At 39.9% G+C, this 17,825-nt stretch overlaps 1 protein-coding gene across 1 annotated transcript in view; it reads right to left on the bottom strand.

The window, feature by feature from the left end:
- Positions 1–10,805: 10,805 nt before the first annotated feature.
- Positions 10,806–17,825, bottom strand: part of CERK (ceramide kinase) — a 40,853-nt gene continuing 33,833 nt past the window's right edge. The window contains exons 11-13 of the mRNA XM_066550778.1: positions 16,653–16,858; positions 14,457–14,665; positions 10,806–13,545 (exon numbers count right to left, since the gene is read on the bottom strand). Of these exons, the coding sequence (XP_066406875.1) occupies positions 13,446–13,545; positions 14,457–14,665; positions 16,653–16,858 (515 nt within the window). The 3' untranslated portion in view covers positions 10,806–13,445. The remainder of the gene's footprint in view (positions 13,546–14,456; positions 14,666–16,652; positions 16,859–17,825) is intronic.

Genomic DNA, 17,825 nt, shown 5'->3' with positions numbered 1-17,825 from the left:
TCAACCCTAGACAGGTAATTAAAAAGTCTCCTTCACACTCTTCTAGGCAAACAGAACCCTTTAAACTGATATGCCGCCTTTACATAATGTCAATAGACTGTCTTCTCCTCTCCTCTGTTTAGATGGCCTTGTGTATCCAATAGAAAATGCAAATTTGCCTTACTCAAAACTCAGCTGGAAATAAACCTAACACTCCTATTAGTTTAGTTCCTCTGGTTTGGAGTACACTGAATTAGAATAAAAAGTTACTTCATTGCTAGAGCTGACAGAGCACAATTTCAGAGGTCATACCTTGGGTGCAAAGTCTGCTCAGATTTTCAGCACAATAATTCCTGGTATGTGCTTGGATTTAACATATATATCAGCTAGGCAGAGCAGCAGGTTTTCATCTGTGGTAAACTGATGTGGCTCTATTAAAGGTCAAAGGAGATGATTTCCATCAGCTGACGACATCGCTGACTGCCATTCATGTCTTGTCTCTTTGCTCTTCAGAAGAGGAGGAAACCCTCTGGCATTCAGCAAGGTACTGACGGCCAAAGGCTCTGTTGAGGAACAGCTGAATTTCAAAACATTTCTGTAAGGCTGTTGAAGAGGAATGGTCACATGCCAAAGGCTCCAAAGCACAGTCAGTTTGGATTTTGTAATCAGCATGCCACTGGCTGGGGCTTGGGCTCAGCCAGTAACCTGACCTGGGATACCTCAAGTGGCAGAGGTCTGGCTTCAGCTTGTAGTTTGCTCTGCTCTCTATTCCTCCACTGCTCCCTCCAGGGACTGGCACTTCTCCTGCTACCTTTTCAGTAGATTTGTGTTCTGCTTTATCATTTTCCACTACAGGCCCCAGAGATCTTAATGCTCCTGAATTAAAAGGTGCCCATAGGAACACAGACTACACAGCCTTTTTAGCCATGGGAACAGCCATTTTCCCGCTTATGGCTTCTGATGAAAGCCAGTTACAAGCATTAGGATGGATGCACTCCAATCCAATGTTGTGTGGATTATGGATCCCACTGTAAACAAGCCAGCTCATAGTAAGAAATGCAAGGAACATTTGCCCTGAAATCACTCCACCCTATTTTCTGCAAAATTGCTCTTACACATATATCATTGCTCTGCTATAGAGGAGAAAATGTGTAGAGCATAAATATTGACATTCATATTGTTCATACTTGTACATGCTAAAGAAATCATTATTTTTTTAAGGTTTTTTTTTAAGGAAAGTTAAGAGAGAGAACAAACACCTTAGCAGTGCCTCACAGTAGTTCTGTTTCCTTGGAGATATGTTTTTAATGTAGAAATAAATAAGAAAAGCTCACGGTTCACAGCAATGTGCTTCTTTTACCTAGTGTTTTAGACAGAAAAGAAGTGGGAACATGACAGTGCCTTACCCCAGTGGTGATGTTATGTAGCCTCATATCAGTGGTACTTGGTTTTTAAATGCTCCCTTGGGGAACATGCACTTATTTGCAATTGAACTATATGTAACAAATAATAATTTCCTATTGCTATTGTTACTCATTTATTATACATCAATATTTCCCCTTGATGAAAGGAGTTTTGGAGAATTTTCAAATGCTCAGACAGAAAAACACTCACAAAGCCACAAACCCAAAGCTGATCAGTGAAAGCTGATAAGGTGAAAAACCCTCGGGTGCCCCAAGACATGTCCAGATGTCAAACATCTTTTCTCAGGGATGTACAAGTAAGTGAGTCCCTCATTCCAGATATATGTCTGCATCACAAAATCAAACAGAAAAGTTCTAGAAGAGAAACAACATAGAGAAGAGCTTGACAGCCTGTGTGCTGGAGCAGCAGGCAGCCAGACTGAGGGAGTGCAAAGGTGGAGAAAATGAGACCAAAGGAACAGAGAGCAGAATTATCAGGCCAGTAATACAGGTACTTGAACTCCAGAAAGGGCCAGTGAAACAAAGTAATGGGAATAGTGGAAAGTCAGGACAGCAATGAGGAAGTGGAAAAGCTGGGGGAGACCAGGAGTGCTCAGAAATACTGCTATGGCCATAAAAGGAGCAAACAGGGCTGAGTCCAAGAGTCAGAAACTGGCAGGGAAAGAAAAACCACACCAGATCCAGTCAGGTTTGTTCCCACCTCCCATACACCACATGGTGCTGACTGGAATTGACAACATCTGGTCTGTCCTTGCAGGCTCTCTGCCTAACAGATATGGCAGCTGATTTTCTCTATTTATGACATTTGTCCACACTTGCTTAGGGCAGAGCAAAGTGAGAACTAGAACTACCTGAGACCTGGTGGAAACAAATATTTAAGCCATCTTTGATTGTGTGCCCAAGACACTTGCAACACAGGCAAATTCAGCTGAGTTGAGAAAGTTGGTATATGAACAAGGGTCCCAGATGCTAAAATTTATGATTGCACTTTTCCCCTGCTTGACGTGTTTCTATCCCTTTTTAAGGAAGACATTGTTCAAATTGTTCAGTTCCTTGAGACAAAAAGCAACTACATAGCATCTATCATTGTTTGATCACATTGGATCCTGTAAAGAAAATTAAAAGTAGAAATCACCAGTGTGAAGTGACATGCAATTTGAACTGAAATAACGTTACTGCAAATCTCATCTGTAGGAAGCCATAGGAAATGGAGTTGCCAGACTACCTTAAAAATGAGTGCTGTATTTTGAAATGTGGAGTTATTTTCAAGAGAACTAATTTTCAGTAGAGGGAGCTGCAGGATAAGGTCAGACTTAAAACTCTGAATAGCAGTCACTGCAGCAAGGTAGATTTAAAAGTATTTATGCTAACATGCAGAATTATTAAACAGTACCAGAAGGTTTTTTATCATAAAATTATTTAAACTTTAGAACTCTCCACTGCATCTTAGGGTGTGGAAAAACAAGTGACGTATATAACTGCATGTAATGGCATTGTTTGATGTTTTACTGAAAAATAATCTTCTGTTTTCCTGGATTATAGGCACTCATTTGTAATACAAAGACTCCAAAAGCAAAACAAAGCTATATTTCTTCCCTTATTGAAAGATAGTGGCAATATTTCCTATATGGTAACTGCAGACTGCACATTCAGAGATTCAATCAGTGCACATGGGAGAGCCATAGGCAGAGTTCTCTCTGCTGTCTCCATCCACTCATATGTGTATGCAAAATAATCTGCTCCTACCCAAAGGCAAAACTCGAGTGTGTGCAGTTTTCTGTGGATGTGTCATTTTCAAGGGTTATCCTTTAGACTCAGCACGCACTGAGCCTTTTTCCCCTGACACGTCTCTACCAAGGCAGGCCAGGCAGTGACATCTGAGCTCTGTGCTGTTCACAGATGTTTAGCATTGCTCAGGCTGGCAAGAGCCTTCTCTGTGCTGACACCACTGCGTCGGCAGTGTCAGCCAAGATGGAAAAACAAGATCTTGACAGGTCCTTGAACAGAGAAAAATGAGGTTACAGCAAAATATTTGATGTTATTTACAAGCCTCAGACTACATCCAAGAATGCAGGCATGTCTTCCAGTGGACTGGCATGAAGAGGCCTCAAAAATAAATACACTTTGTCACAATTATTTCAGCATGTCAAATTGCTCCCAAATATTCACAGTCAAAAATATGCTGTACCACAGGAGTGGCAGCAGTAGGGCTGCTCTTCAGTCACTCAATTCACTGTACCAGTCCTCTCCATGACATATCTGTGTCACCTGGCATGTGACACAAACACAAATGACAAGGCTATGCTCTTCCACCTGAATTCTTATGCACCCCATAGGCCCTGCTGCCCTGTATAAAAGGTCATGATGCAACAACCTTTCAGTGTCAGTATTTTTCCTGCTCATAAGAGGGTTTTAACAGGCTGGTACTCACAGAATCACAGAATATGCTGGGTTGGAAGGGACTCAAAAGGATCATCAAGTCCAACAACCTGGCCCTGCACAGCACCATCCCTGAAGTCACCCCATGTGCCCAAGAGCATTGTCCAAACACTTCTTGAACTCTTTCAGGCTGGTGCTGTGACCACTGCCCTGGGGAGCCTGTTCCAGTGCCCAAATAACCTCTGGATGAAGCACCTCTTTCTAATATTCAACCTAAACCTCCCCCAACACAATTTCAGGCCACTCCCTCAGGTCCTGTCACTGTCACTACAGAGCAGAGATCAGGGCCTCCTGATCCCCTCCTCTTCCCCTCATGAGGAAGTTGTAACTGCAGTGAGGTCTCCCCTCAGTCTCCTCCAGGCTGAACAGACCAAGTGACCTCAGCCACTCCTCATATGGCTTCCCCTCAAGGCCTAGCTGGCTGCGAGAAGAGAAAGGCAAATTAGCAAACAGGAGCTTGGAGAGAGCTTTGGGTAGGTAGAAAAGCCACCAGAGCATCTCAGAAGCCATGCTGCCCAAGCCATTACCTAAACAATGGAGCATCAGTAACTAGCTGGAGGCCACCACTCATGAGATCAGGCTTACTATGTGATCTAGGACTTGCTTCAGGACCTTTCAGCCTTTGTAGTACAACATACCCACCTACAAATGCTTTATTTGTAGATCAAGTCCTTACTTGCCAGTGCACTGGCTTCCAGGCCTCACTGCTTTCAATGAGCTGCCTGTGCTCAGCTGCTGCAGCTCTGGTGACTGCAGTGCACAGTCACCAGTCCATTACAGACATTGTAATTAATGTCTGTGTTGCTCTGCAGTGCACAGTCACCTCACCAGTCCATTACAGACATTGTAATGTCTGTGTTGCTCTGCAGTGCACAGTCACCAGTCCATTACAGACACTGTAATGTCTCTCTTGTACTGCAGTGCACAGTCACCAGTCCATTACAGACATTGTAATTAATGTCTGTGTTGCTCTGCAGTGCACAGTCACCAGTCCATTACAGACATTATAATGTCTGTGTTGCACTGCAGTGCACAGTCACCAGTCCATTACAGACACTGTAATGTCTGTGTTGCTCTGCAGTGCACAGTCACCAGTCCATTACAGACATTGTAATGTCTGTGTTGCTCTGCAGTGCACAGTCACCAGTCCATTACAGACACTGTAATGTCTCTCTTGTACTGCAGTGCACAGTCACCAGTCCATTACAGACATTATAATGTCTGTGTTGTACTGCAGTGCACAGTCACCAGTCCATTACAGACACTGTAATGTCTCTCTTGTACTGCAGTGCACAGTCACCAGTCCATTACAGACATTGTAATGTCTGTGTTGCTCTGCAGTGCACAGTCACCAGTCCATTACAGACACTGTAATGTCTGTGTTGCTCTGCAGTGCACAGTCACCAGTCCATTACAGACACTGTAATGTCTGTGTTGCTCTGCAGTGCACAGTCACCAGTCCATTAACACCATCTCTGCCCTCTGCTCTGTTTCCTAGGAGCTGTTCTGTCTGTCCCTGTTGGTTGTTGCTCCCAGTGTCACATCTGCATTCTAGAGGCAGAGCATGGCTTGTGTCAGAGCCACCAATGCTGTGCACATCCTAGCACGAGCTCCTTTGCCACCAATGCTCCACGTTGGTGCTCCTGAGGGCCACAGGTCACCCCTGTCACCCACAGCAGCTGCCCACCCATGGAGATACCCACCTCTTCCTCCCGGGTTCCCAGCACACATTTCAATGTGTATGAAAGACAGCAACTGCATAGTCATCAACAACATGAACTCTTCTGCTAAAATGTCTGAGGCCCCAACTCAAATATAATACCCACCTCATTTCCTGATAGATGTCAGCTGATTACACCTTCACGTGGCCCACAGCCTGTTGGTATTGTCTAAGGCATCAGTGGATGTCAGAAAGAAGGGCACAGCAGGGGTCATTATGGCCCAATGTGAGTTGCCCAATCTTTCTGAATACAGCAGAGATGCATTCCCACCTGGGTGGCTTCATGAAAAACACTAAAACCACAGTAACTGTAGTTCTTTCCACTGATACCTTGCATTAACAGCATAGGAAGGCATTTTCCACTCCACAGGCAGCTCTGGCTGTCATTACTGCAGGATGTATGCAGTGTCCTGGAACTGAAGAGAATTCAAATTCAAAAAGAGAATTTGTGCCTTTAAATGGGAATAACATTCACTCCCTTTACCACTGCCCATGCCAAGTGGAGAACACAACTCTGGTGTCTCAGTAGCTTTGTTAGAAGGTCGAAACCAGAACTCCTGGTAGAAACCAATGCAAGCAACCACAGCCTCCCACTCCCCTTGCATGTGCAATGTGAGGTGCATTGTGTTGGGTTACTTCAGTAAGGGCAGTGTGAATCAGCAACTCTTTCTTGGCCTCCTTTTTCCTCTATTTCAGCTCCAGTGAAAACACTGAACAGAGTCACTTTTGTTAATAAATTCCTGCTGTGCTTTCTTATAGCAGTGTTACAGGACAGATTTATCCCAAACCAGTGACATTTCCTCCAACAAATGAAGGCAGGGCAGGCAGAAATGGCCTTCAGTCCCAAACCTGAGCAATTGACACAGGTACAGTACAATGCTTTATTTACTGCATGGGTGAGTTTGGACTGCCAAGTCTGCATAGCCAGTGATCTTTGGATATTCCTGCTCACTGCATCCTTCTTCTGCACTGGTCCATGCATTAGTGCGTGGTGTTTCCACCACAAAAGCTTCAGGATGGACTCCCTGAGCACAGGAAGTAGCAACCTTGTGCTTCTTCCCCACCTCACTTTCTTCCACTGAGTCTGTAAAGTCTTTAATGCAGCAAAAAATACAAATTGTGTTGGCTCAAAGCTTTGCCTGCACACAGAGGAGAAGAAATAGTATTATCTGCTGTTCTGGTGAAAGAATATGCCTATGTTTACTCTTTCCCAACCCTACTATCAACGTGTTGATGATTTTCTGAAAGTTCTTACTAGAAAATTACAACCACAGCAACATCCAGGTGCTCAGGTTTTGCCTGTTTTCCATAGAAAATTCAAACACTGTGAGACACAATAGAAATGAGAGGCTCCAACTATCTAAGAGCTACTTACTGGGTTGTTCTTTGATGTAGGGGCAGGGCAGCATCTACCAGCAGAGTAATCCTCAGAGCAGTTGTTTTCTGATAGGTTTTGCTGAGGGGAAATGTCTACCTTAAATGCATCCATCAGAGCTTTAAACAGCATTCTGTGAAAGCATGATATCTAGATACTAAACAGAAAATTATTTAAGACTTTATGCAACTACTCATTCTAGAGCAGCCCTGTCAGTACCAGCTCTCTTGTACAGAGCCCCTTCTTTGATGGTAAATAAAAATCAGCTTCAAGTGGTTTTTCTTATCAATAAGTACTTGAATATTGTAGGGTTTTTCCTTCTATGTCTGAATAGTAATACTGTCTAGGCAAAGAGCAGGAGACTGAGAGCCAATAGAATAGCCCAGGGAGTGAATTCTCCAAAGGCAACAAGCTGCTCTCTGTGCCCACACAGAGAGGAATGTATGTAAATGCATTTGCATACATGCTGTATATAAATACAGCAAGGGAGATCCAGCTGAGTGACCAAGAGTTTCTAACTCAGATTTAAGATTTAAGAAATCTGTTTTGATAGCTAATCTGCTTTGCTGAATATCTACCACTGAAAGCTCAGAAGAAGAGATTACACAAACACATTCTAGGAACTGCACAGGTATTTCTGCAGGGGACAATTTTCTGTGGGGACTTCCCCTGATGTTACAAGACCTATGGGACAGACCCTTAGCTGGGGTGAGTTGCTATCCCACCACCTTGACCTCAGCAGCATTCAAACACTAACCTAGCATTTCTTCTTATTGTCCAAACTCCCCTTTCCTAAAATACAGCTGCTAAATATTAACATAAAAAACAGTCTTTGGGAGATTAAATTGAACAGTTATTTCAGAATGTTTCACATTGCTACAGGAAACCATGAAGGTGCTTTTACAGTTCTCCTTTAGCAGCTCTTCTAGCTGTGCTGCTGTTATGGAAAAGTTTGTGAGTGGAAATACAGGGGGTGACACAGCATTTTTTTAGAAATATGTCTTCATAACAGTGATGAAGCTTTTATTTTCTCTACCAGTTGTAATAGTCAAACTTCTAGCAATCTACTCAAACCTTTAGTGGTAGCTTTACTGTGCAGTTACAGTACATGTACCCAGGCAAAGCTTTCCAGCAGAAAAAATGGGGAAAAAAAATCTGTATTTTGTTTTATTTTTTCTTTTATTTTTCTTTTTTTTTAAATTTATTTTGTAGTTGTTCTCTTTCATCCTTTCCAGAATTCAGTTGTCATGGATTTTTAAATTTGCATCACTTCTGTTATTTGTTCAGTGTTTTTCCTTTATGAATAATTATTTTTCCATTATATTTTTCCTGTCCTATACTATTGAAATATTGAAAAAAAAAAGATTAAAAACCTGTAAATTTTATTTGTTGCTGGAGGATTTCTATAAAATAAGCCAGAAAATTGCACCTTAGGTAAAATTGCTACCAACAAGAACAAATCATCTTTTCAGACATGCAAGAATCACAAAGGAGCTAACATTTTTTGAAGACAACCTCATTGGAAATTTTGGTAGGTACATATTAGGAATAATTTCTCAACTGCAGGAAATTGACTAAAAAAATAGTTAATCCTCTCATTGCAGAGTATTTGAAAGGCATGACTGAAGAACGAATGCCCCATCCCTTCTAATTAATTGGACTAGTCATGTAATAATTAAGAACATGCCTTTGTGAGATGTAGATCACGTGGGTAAGAGAAGTCTGGGAAGACTGCTCCTTCATTATGGACAGAACTCATTTACTGCAACTTAAACATCAGTTAGGATCTATTAAATTAGTGCACTCTCCCGCTGAAAAGTTGAAATAAGAACAATGTCACTAATGAGAATAAAAATGAACTCCTATTACTCATTTACTTCACAGAGATTGAGGCAGGAATTCTAGGGAAAGGAATTCTGTGTTCAGTTCTGGGCTCCTCATTAGAAGAGGTGCTGGATCATGTCCAGAGAATGGCAACGGAGCTGGGGGACATGTCTGGAGTGCAAGTCTGGTGAGGAGCTGCTGAGTGAGCTGGGAGTGTTTATTCTGGAGAAAAGGTGGCTCAGGGGGGACCTTATTACACTCTACAACTACCTGAAAAGAGCTTGTAGCCAGGTGGGGGGGGTCAGTCTCCTTTTCTGTAAAAAAGCAATAGAACAAGAGGAAATAGAGGAAATGGCCTTAAGTTGAGGCCAATATGAGCTTTAGAGTCAAATTGATCTTTGAAGTCTCTTCCAATCCAAGTCCCTATGAAGTTGTGTGAGAGGAGGTTTAGACTCAGTATTAGGAAAGACTTTTTCATGGAAAGGATTATCAAGAATTGGAAAAGGCTGTCCAGGGAAGTGGCTGAGACAGCATCCCTGGAGGTAATTAAAAGACATGTAGATGTGGCCCTTAGGGACATGGTTTAGTGGTGGACTTGGCAGTGCTGGTTTAAGGATTGGACTTTATGATATTAAAGGTCTTTTCCAACCTAAATGATTCTAAGATCCTATTATTCTAATACAGGAATTGCAAGACATGTTTCTTGCAAGAGAAATTTCTGAGTCTAGATCATCCTCCTCAGGACAGTGTAAAGAATGATTGTATAGCTTAGGGGTCAAGCTAAGGACAGGGAGGCCCCTCAGCAATTACAGTCAGGGGCAAAACAAAGTCATCTTGGGGAAAATTAATATAATTTATTGCCAGTTAATACTGGAGTAAGACAGAAATATACCCAAACCTAAATGCAACACTTCCTCTCCTCCCTCTCTGCTTCATTCCTATGCTCAACTTTACATCTGACTCTTCTACCTCATCCCCCTGCCTTGAGCAGTGCAGGGAGATGGAGAAGTGGGGGTTCTAGTGAGTTCAACACTTTCTTCTTTCTCCTTTCTGAGGAGGAAAGCATCTCCCACAGGCCACAGTTCCTGTGAAAAATACCCGCTCGTGTATGTGCTCCTCTCCATGGCTGCAGCCCCTGCCAGGAAACTTGCTCCAGCATGGGCTCTCCATGAGTTGCAGCTTTCCTGGGGGCATGTCCACCTGCTCCAGTGTGAGGTCCTCCACAGGCTGCAGGCAATCTCATCTGGTGCCTGGAGCACCTCCTTCCCCTTTTTCACTGACCTTAAATGTCTGCAGGATGTTTATTTTCCACTCACTCCTTTCACAGCTGTTAAGCAGCACTTTTTACCCTTTCTTATTTATCACAGAAGTTCTAGCAGCGCCAGCCCATGAGCTCAGCTTTGGCCAGTGGCAGGTCCATCTTGGAGCTGGCTGGAGAAATGACTGTCAGACATGGGGACATCCTCTGCTGCCTTCATCCACAAGTCCCCTCTGCATCCCCCAAAGCCTTGCCACACAAAAACACTACATTTCAAAAGGAGCAGTGTCTGCAGTGCTGAAAAGCATGTTCTCCTTCTGTGTCCATTGTTTATCTACAATGAACATATTTTACTTAGAATACATGCTTCATCTGTAGCAATTACTGCAACAAAACTCTAGATCCCCCCTCTATTTACCACAGTATTTATAGTATAATACATATTTATGCATCTTAGAACACCAGCTTCTTTTCTTTCTACAGCAATTACAACTCTAAATACCTGCATTATAGTAAGTTTCATATTCAGTTTACCCTTGTAGAGTTGCTTAGTATTAGCCTCAGTCCAGCTTCACTAGTTGCTTTCCTCCATTCTCAGTGTTTGTTCACTCACACTTGCCACAAAACTGTCATCAACCCAACTGGAAGGTTATGAATTGCTTCCCTCTGTTTGATCTTCACTTTGTTTGATCTGCTCACAGTGGTTACATTAAGCGTACAACTGCCAGATTTCTGTCAAAGTGAGATTTTTTTTCAAATTAAGTTGTGAAAAGAAGAACACCAATGTGCTGTTGTACAACGCAGTTTTATTTCTTTAGTGAAATGCCCTAGCGTCATAAAACAGAACACATTTTCTAATCTTGAAGCCAGCAAGATTGGGAAAAAAGAAAAATCAAAGCTGGTTTTCCTATACATAATTTCCATACTAAGATTACATTCAGAGAAAAAAAATCCCTAGAATTAAAATGTAAGAAGACATTACTTACACAGCTCTCTTAAAAATAAACTGGACATGTAATACAACTCACATATGGTGCTTTGCTACTTTAATATGCTACAAATACAATTATTCAAATGCAACTATGCAGCTTTTCTATTACCTATGACCTTTAAATTTTATTATGTTGCAATACCTTTATTATTTACTTCACACTTCCTTACCATACTACCCAATGATCTTTCATCCTTCTCTGGTGGCTTTTTTTTAGAAAGGAGACCTTCACTGTGGCTTTCTTTGGAAACACCAAGCACTCAGTTTCAGATACTCAAATATTCAAAGCATTTCAATATACATCCACTATGAGATTATGTCTCCATTTTTCAAGTAGGGGTCTCATGACTTGCTAGTAAACTAATGGAAAAAGCTGGTTAGTATTTATTCCAGTTCTCATTGATGAGAATGTGCTCTGAATAGCTGCAATGCCTCCAACTCCCTCACTGTTGGTAAGCTGAGTGTGCACCACTACCTCCTGCACAAGAATTACTCTAACTTCAAAGTCTGGGTACTCTCACAATATTCATGGATTAACCACAACAACCATAGACATTTTTTAACAAATGACACTTTCAAAACATATTCACATTTGTAGAACTGCATAATTTCATTTTCAATGGGATGTTAGATCAAAAGTACTATTTCACTTATTAAACATGGCTTTAAAAATACAGTATACGTAACACCTGTTAGAAGTGTCAGAAAAACATTGGATGAATCAACATTTCAACTCATTGCAGTAACAAGGAAAGCAAAGAGCAGTAGCTCTGGAAAAGTATTCAAGTATTTTCCTGAAATACTATATAACAAAATAAAGATCCTAAACTTTGTATGATTGTACTTGAGGCAAATATAATTTGCAAGTGCTTTTTTTCATATAGAGCAATATGAATAATACTTTGTAGCAAAGATATAGAACACAATTGTGACAATACACAAAACTGGAATGTAAATAACTTCAATAGAAAAAAAATAACCTGCCATTTATAATAATATTCAAGTGCTTCAGTACTGAAATGACCAATTACCATGGCTTACATTAATCACATATATGAGAGACATGAAACTAACACAAACTGGATGACAGAAGTACCAATAAATATACATGAATACAGAATCATCAGCTGCTTGGACGCAAAAAAAATTCAGATGAAGTCAGTTTTAAAGAGAACATTAAACTTAAAGAAACACTTTTAAAAAGATAGAATAGAACAGGGGCTAACTTCTGTCCTCACGCAGGAATAAGCCTGTACAAGAAAAGCAAAATTTAGCCCCAACCCTGGACACAAAACATGTATATGCCACAATACACAAAACTATATACAACTTAAATAATCACTCCATAGCTCTATATGACAGTCTCATGTTTTTTATTATAAAAACAAATCAGCACAGTGAATTCATGATTTGTCAGATGCCAGTTTCTTCCCTTGGCTTCACAATAAAGCAAATTATTTTGTTTCCTATTTAGTTAAATTATTTAAGGATTTTCAATCATCAAATCATATTTCTAAACTTAACACTTCAACATCTTATTTTGCAAAGACATTTTAACACATGGAGTAGAATGTCCAGAGAATTGTGAAGAGGGAAGCTTTTAATATGTTAATATCAGATATTATTAAAACCTAAAACTTGCTGGTGTTTGAGAACTTATTTATATTTTCCTTTCCTGTGCCTTCCTGATATTATAGAAGTACTCCTGCAATTTGCTTACAAGACTTGACAGTTGCACTGTGTGGTATTTGGTATCATCCAAACAGTCATAAAACCTTTTATAATCCAAAAAGCATGATGCAAGGGAACCTTCAAAGACAGAATATATAGGATGAGGTGTGACCTGTATATAGTTGTGCTTTTATTTTTCAAATATCTGTACACTACTATTGTTATTACTTAAAGCCAGGAATGTGTGTTTGAATTGCATTGATAAGTTGCAAGGTATTGTCAAAATTACAAAATGAAATATTTTAATTTAAAAAAAAAAGCAAATGACAACACTGTTGTCCAGCATTTAAGCCACACACAATTACATAATACTTCCAGCAGAAAACATCTTCTCAGACACTGAAAATGTCTTATCTTGGTGCCAGTGGGAAGTCCAATGTTTCATAACATTTAGATATTATTGCAACACAACTACTAAATTAGCTGTCTAGAAAAGCAAAGAGAATTTATCAGTCATCATGAATACACAGATATAAGCCAATCCCATCTTTTCTAACATAATAGATTACATTGCTCCAATATATATTTTAATGATTACAATGTTTTTAAAAAAAAATGACACAATACAATAAGATGTCTAAAATTATAGTGAAGCCATAAAAAAAATCTAGAAGTTTAAAATACTTGTCAATTTGACTAAAATGCATATTTACTCAATTTCCTTGAGCTTTTATTTTTTCTTCTCCTCATTGGAGGAACAATGTCTATAGTAATTGTTCAATGCTACTCTGGCTGTGGGCAGCTTCATCTTTACAGTCTTCCTCAATTCCCCTCGCAAACAGTTTCATTAACTGGCAGTGAACCCTGAAAAATATAGAAATTAGTAAGAAATAAATGGGTTCCACATTTTTAACTTTAGTAATTTAATTCTAATAATCCATTTATTTTAAACAGCTGGACAAAGTTTCTTACTCCTAACTACAGAAACCACGCCCTCATTTTTAGATACAATCCTTCCCTGCTAAGAGGGCTGGATGCTTTCATGTGTCCTCTTTTATGCCCCTTGTCCACACAGGAAGTTCTATAGGCACCTAGATGAGTCAATCTTTATAAAACTCCCCTTTGGACTGCTAAGGGATTATATTTTAACACTCGTATGTAAATATTATGGGTTTGGCTCCCTTTGTCTAAAAACAACAAACAAAACAAGGAACCAAAACTAATCCAAACAATAACAACAACAACAAAAAAACTAACCAAAAAACTCTTTCAAATTTCACAAACTTATTTTCAGATTTGATTATTTGCACAGCTGCAATATTCTTTCCCCATATGTGAAGACTAGAGATAAGACTGTGCTGTGTGCAAAAAAACCACAAAATATGGGACACAGTATTTTTGTCAGGCAAAGACGTTTACTTAAGCAAATAGAAAAAGCTATTGCTCAGAGTAATGAGGCATTCCACACATTTAAAAAGAATCCTTCCATCACCATCTTCACTTTCAGCACTTTAAACACATAATAACAGTTCCTAAGAAGTAAGTATGACTTCAAAGGTAGGGCCATCCATCTCAGAGTGATCATTTACAACATACATGGCTGCAGTGTTCTCTGGAAAGGATTCAAAATGGTAACAAAAATATTTAGGTTTATTATCAGAAGACTCGAATTTGCTATGCACAGGCATCTTTTTGGGATGCCTTTATAAGCATCTTCAAAATCAATGAGAAGGCTCAATGTGTTCTGCTATATAGACAGAAAAATCAATGCTTACCTCACTTCAATTGCTGAACTATCCAGAGTTTCTCCATCACAATTCCAGGTGCTATTAACAATATTACAGCAACAGGCTGGATGATCTCTGCAGAACTGGCCAAAACGTTTCTTTCCAATGTCCATGACATTGCTTTCATTGTCTTCTGAAAGCTTTGATGTAAATTGAAAACACTTAACCCGATAAACATCTACAAATGGAAAGTCAAACTACAGGGGAAAAAAAAAAGGCAAATCAGGCAATTATAATTAAATACATTTGATGTGTAAAGCCACTCAGCATTTTGTACTCCAGGAAAAGTCTGTCCACCCCAATTTTCTAGAAAAGCTTACGTGAGGTATAAAGTGATACTTGCTTTTGAAAAACTGCACAAGTCAAAAAAAATAAAGCCAAAATGAAATCTTACTTCTCAATGGTCACTGTATAGTGCCTATTATAGCAAAATGGTGTAACAAAAGCTGCATGGAAGACCATCCCACCCTGGACTGCCTCCTGACTGAGGCCCCGGACTGCAAGCTGATGGAGATAAGAGACTCACGTCTGGGCTGAGGAAGGAGAATACATTCACAGGAGGATTAAGCCCAGCATCTTCAGGGTGGAGACCATGGCCCCGGGCTATCACTTGCCAGGCTCACCAGACCCACACATCAAAAGGGGGAGGAGGAGAGGATCTGGATGTGTGCTGAAAAAGCCTCTGGTCAGAAGCAGTGAATGCCCACCCTCTGCTGTGCAGAGGAGCTCCAGGGGCCCTCACCCTTGAAAGGCACATCCAAGGGACATCCACATGAGGGACAGCAGAGGGGGTGTCATGGCCCATCAAAGGCTGCCCTCAAAGGGGTCCCCAGACCCTGCACATGATGCAAAATAATGCAACAGACCCACAGTCTTACAGGCGACAGTGTCAAACCTGCTCCCTTCGGGGGACACACCTGGGTGTTCCCACCTGCACTTCCCATTACATTCAAAGAAAATAAAAATAATTTTAACTAGTTAATTCAGCTAGAAAAAGCAGACCACTTAGATGGCTGCTCTTAAAATCGAGGCTGCAGATTTACACTACAATATTGAACAAATGCTTTAATACAGGAATCATCAATTGAAGGGACAATAAATTAGAGGATGCCTCCATCAGCCCTAAAAGCAACTTAACAGATACAGAGCTAACTATTCAGCAAGCTGTATATGGAATACAGACAGGTCATTTAGCAAAGACCATGGAAAATATCTGTGTGTGTCTACAGGAAGGGGATGACAGGGAAGCAAATGTGAAAACCAATCTGTAGTGATGTATAGTCACTCTTTTCTTTTTGTTTTTTTTTTCCACATTTTCTTAAGTTTTCAAGAAGCGTTTCCCAAGAAGGGTTTTTATGGTAGACACTAACCTGAGATAAGGACACATGTACGACCTTGCATTTAATCTCCACTGCAAAACCAGCATATCCCAGAGAGAAATGGGATCAAAGCAATTTTTTATTGCTTTTATGCACTAGATAGGACATTAGTCCATTGTTCAGGTAATTTCCAGAGATGTTAATAAAATCAGGTTGTGAAAAATATTAAATATGTGTGTAGTCACAGTCATAACTTGGTTTCAAGAGATATTAGGATCCAAAGCAGTGATGAATCTTCCTGTCTGACAGCTACAACAGATGCAAGAAATAATTTTCAAGCTGAATGCATAAAGCTCATCCTGGTCACTAATATGTAGTAAAATACTGCTAAAAGCCTGCAGTCTACAATCAAATTGCAGTTCTGGTAACTTAATTCTAAAACATATTTTTATACAGTTCTCAAAAGTGATTTATTATTCTTCACCACAGCTACTATCTACCTCAGCTACTCATGCTGTGAGTAGTTTCTCATGCTGTGAGCAGTTTTTCATGACAACTACATGATGGCACAGTTGTGATAAAATAACTTTAAATATTGCTCAAACAGCAAACACATGGAAAATGTTACAAAAATGAATTCAGATGGCAAAAATGGAATTTTGTTAAAATGCTAAAAGGCCAAGGAGTTGACTTTGGTAAAATGTTTTGAGCTGCTTTTTTTTTCCCCATGATACACATGCTGAGATTGCATCATGCAAAATGCATAAATTAAAAACAAACAAACCTGCTTTATAGATATTGTTTCTGTCCTATAAGAATACCAATATTTAAACCTTTGATGGATACAGTCAAAAGGAATACACACCTGATCATCTTGGTTCGTGTGTCTGACAAGATACCGTAGAAAATCGAATCTGGAGCATTTCCGAACTAGGATGAGGTCTGCTGAACCATCTGCCAAATGAGCTGCTGGTGAAAGACCTTTGGGACTTCGTGGACAGGCACAGCTCATATTTACTGCATTGATGGCTAGAAATTTCCCTTTTATAACCTTCCATTCTTCTTCACCTTCTGAAACACATCAATAAAGATGTGGAAACAGGTGATCATTTGATTTATTCACAAGAACACTAAAAAGCAATCAATGGCAACTTAAAAGTCTTCCCTGGCCATATTCATGTACTGTCAATAAATATCTAAAATAAACTACATTTAAAAATAATATTTTTAAGTATATGTTTTTCATACACTAACAGAGAAAGTTGCTTTCTCCCTTCTGACTGTGACAATCTCCCATAACTGCTTGCCTGCTCTGGCATATGCATGCTAAATTCAGGATCAGTGCTATCTGGGAAAACCTGCAAAGCCATAGGAAAGGAAAAGACAGACAAGTTACAACTCTTGTAGTATGAAAGTTCAGAGGGATTAACTTTTTAAAATTCTATTTCTGCTCTTCAACTTGTTAATCTTAAACAATGATGCAAGGATTGTAGTTTAGTATTTGGCTTCTGAAGCAATATTCCTCTTCTGCCTCAATGCAGCAACTTAATGTTTTTAAAAAGTCAAAGGGAAGGGATGACTCAGGGAGCAGCAAGGACCAGCAGGCAGCATAGCAGGAGGCTGCTTCCACTCTAGCTCCTAATGCCCCAAGATTAGAACTATTAACAGAGTTAAATGTTCCTGTGTGCAAATCTTCAGAGATTTCTGGAAAACAACAAAAAGCCTCTTTTCAATACCTTGAAACCCTGTTGGAGATTACACGTAGACAATGTGTGCTGGCATTGATACTACCAGGAAGCAGACAAATTTTCTAGAACAAAGAAGCATTGGCAGGCAATGCAGACTTGATGCCAAAACTGTTTTTTCTTGAATATGGATAAAAATATATTAAAAATGCCTTTTTTATTTTTAGATTACATGTATTTGTCTTCCTTATTGCAATAAGAAAAAGCCAAAAAGCAGCCATAACACTGTTGTTCTCCTACCAATATAAGTGGACTCATTTCAAATGAACAATTCCACAGAAGTAATGAGTGCA

Source organism: Molothrus aeneus, chromosome 5 (assembly GCF_037042795.1).
Source record: "Molothrus aeneus isolate 106 chromosome 5, BPBGC_Maene_1.0, whole genome shotgun sequence".
Classification (NCBI taxonomy): domain Eukaryota; kingdom Metazoa; phylum Chordata; class Aves; order Passeriformes; family Icteridae; genus Molothrus; species Molothrus aeneus.
The sequence above is the reverse complement of the archived record's forward strand: the minus strand, read 5'-3'. Positions and strand labels throughout refer to the sequence as shown.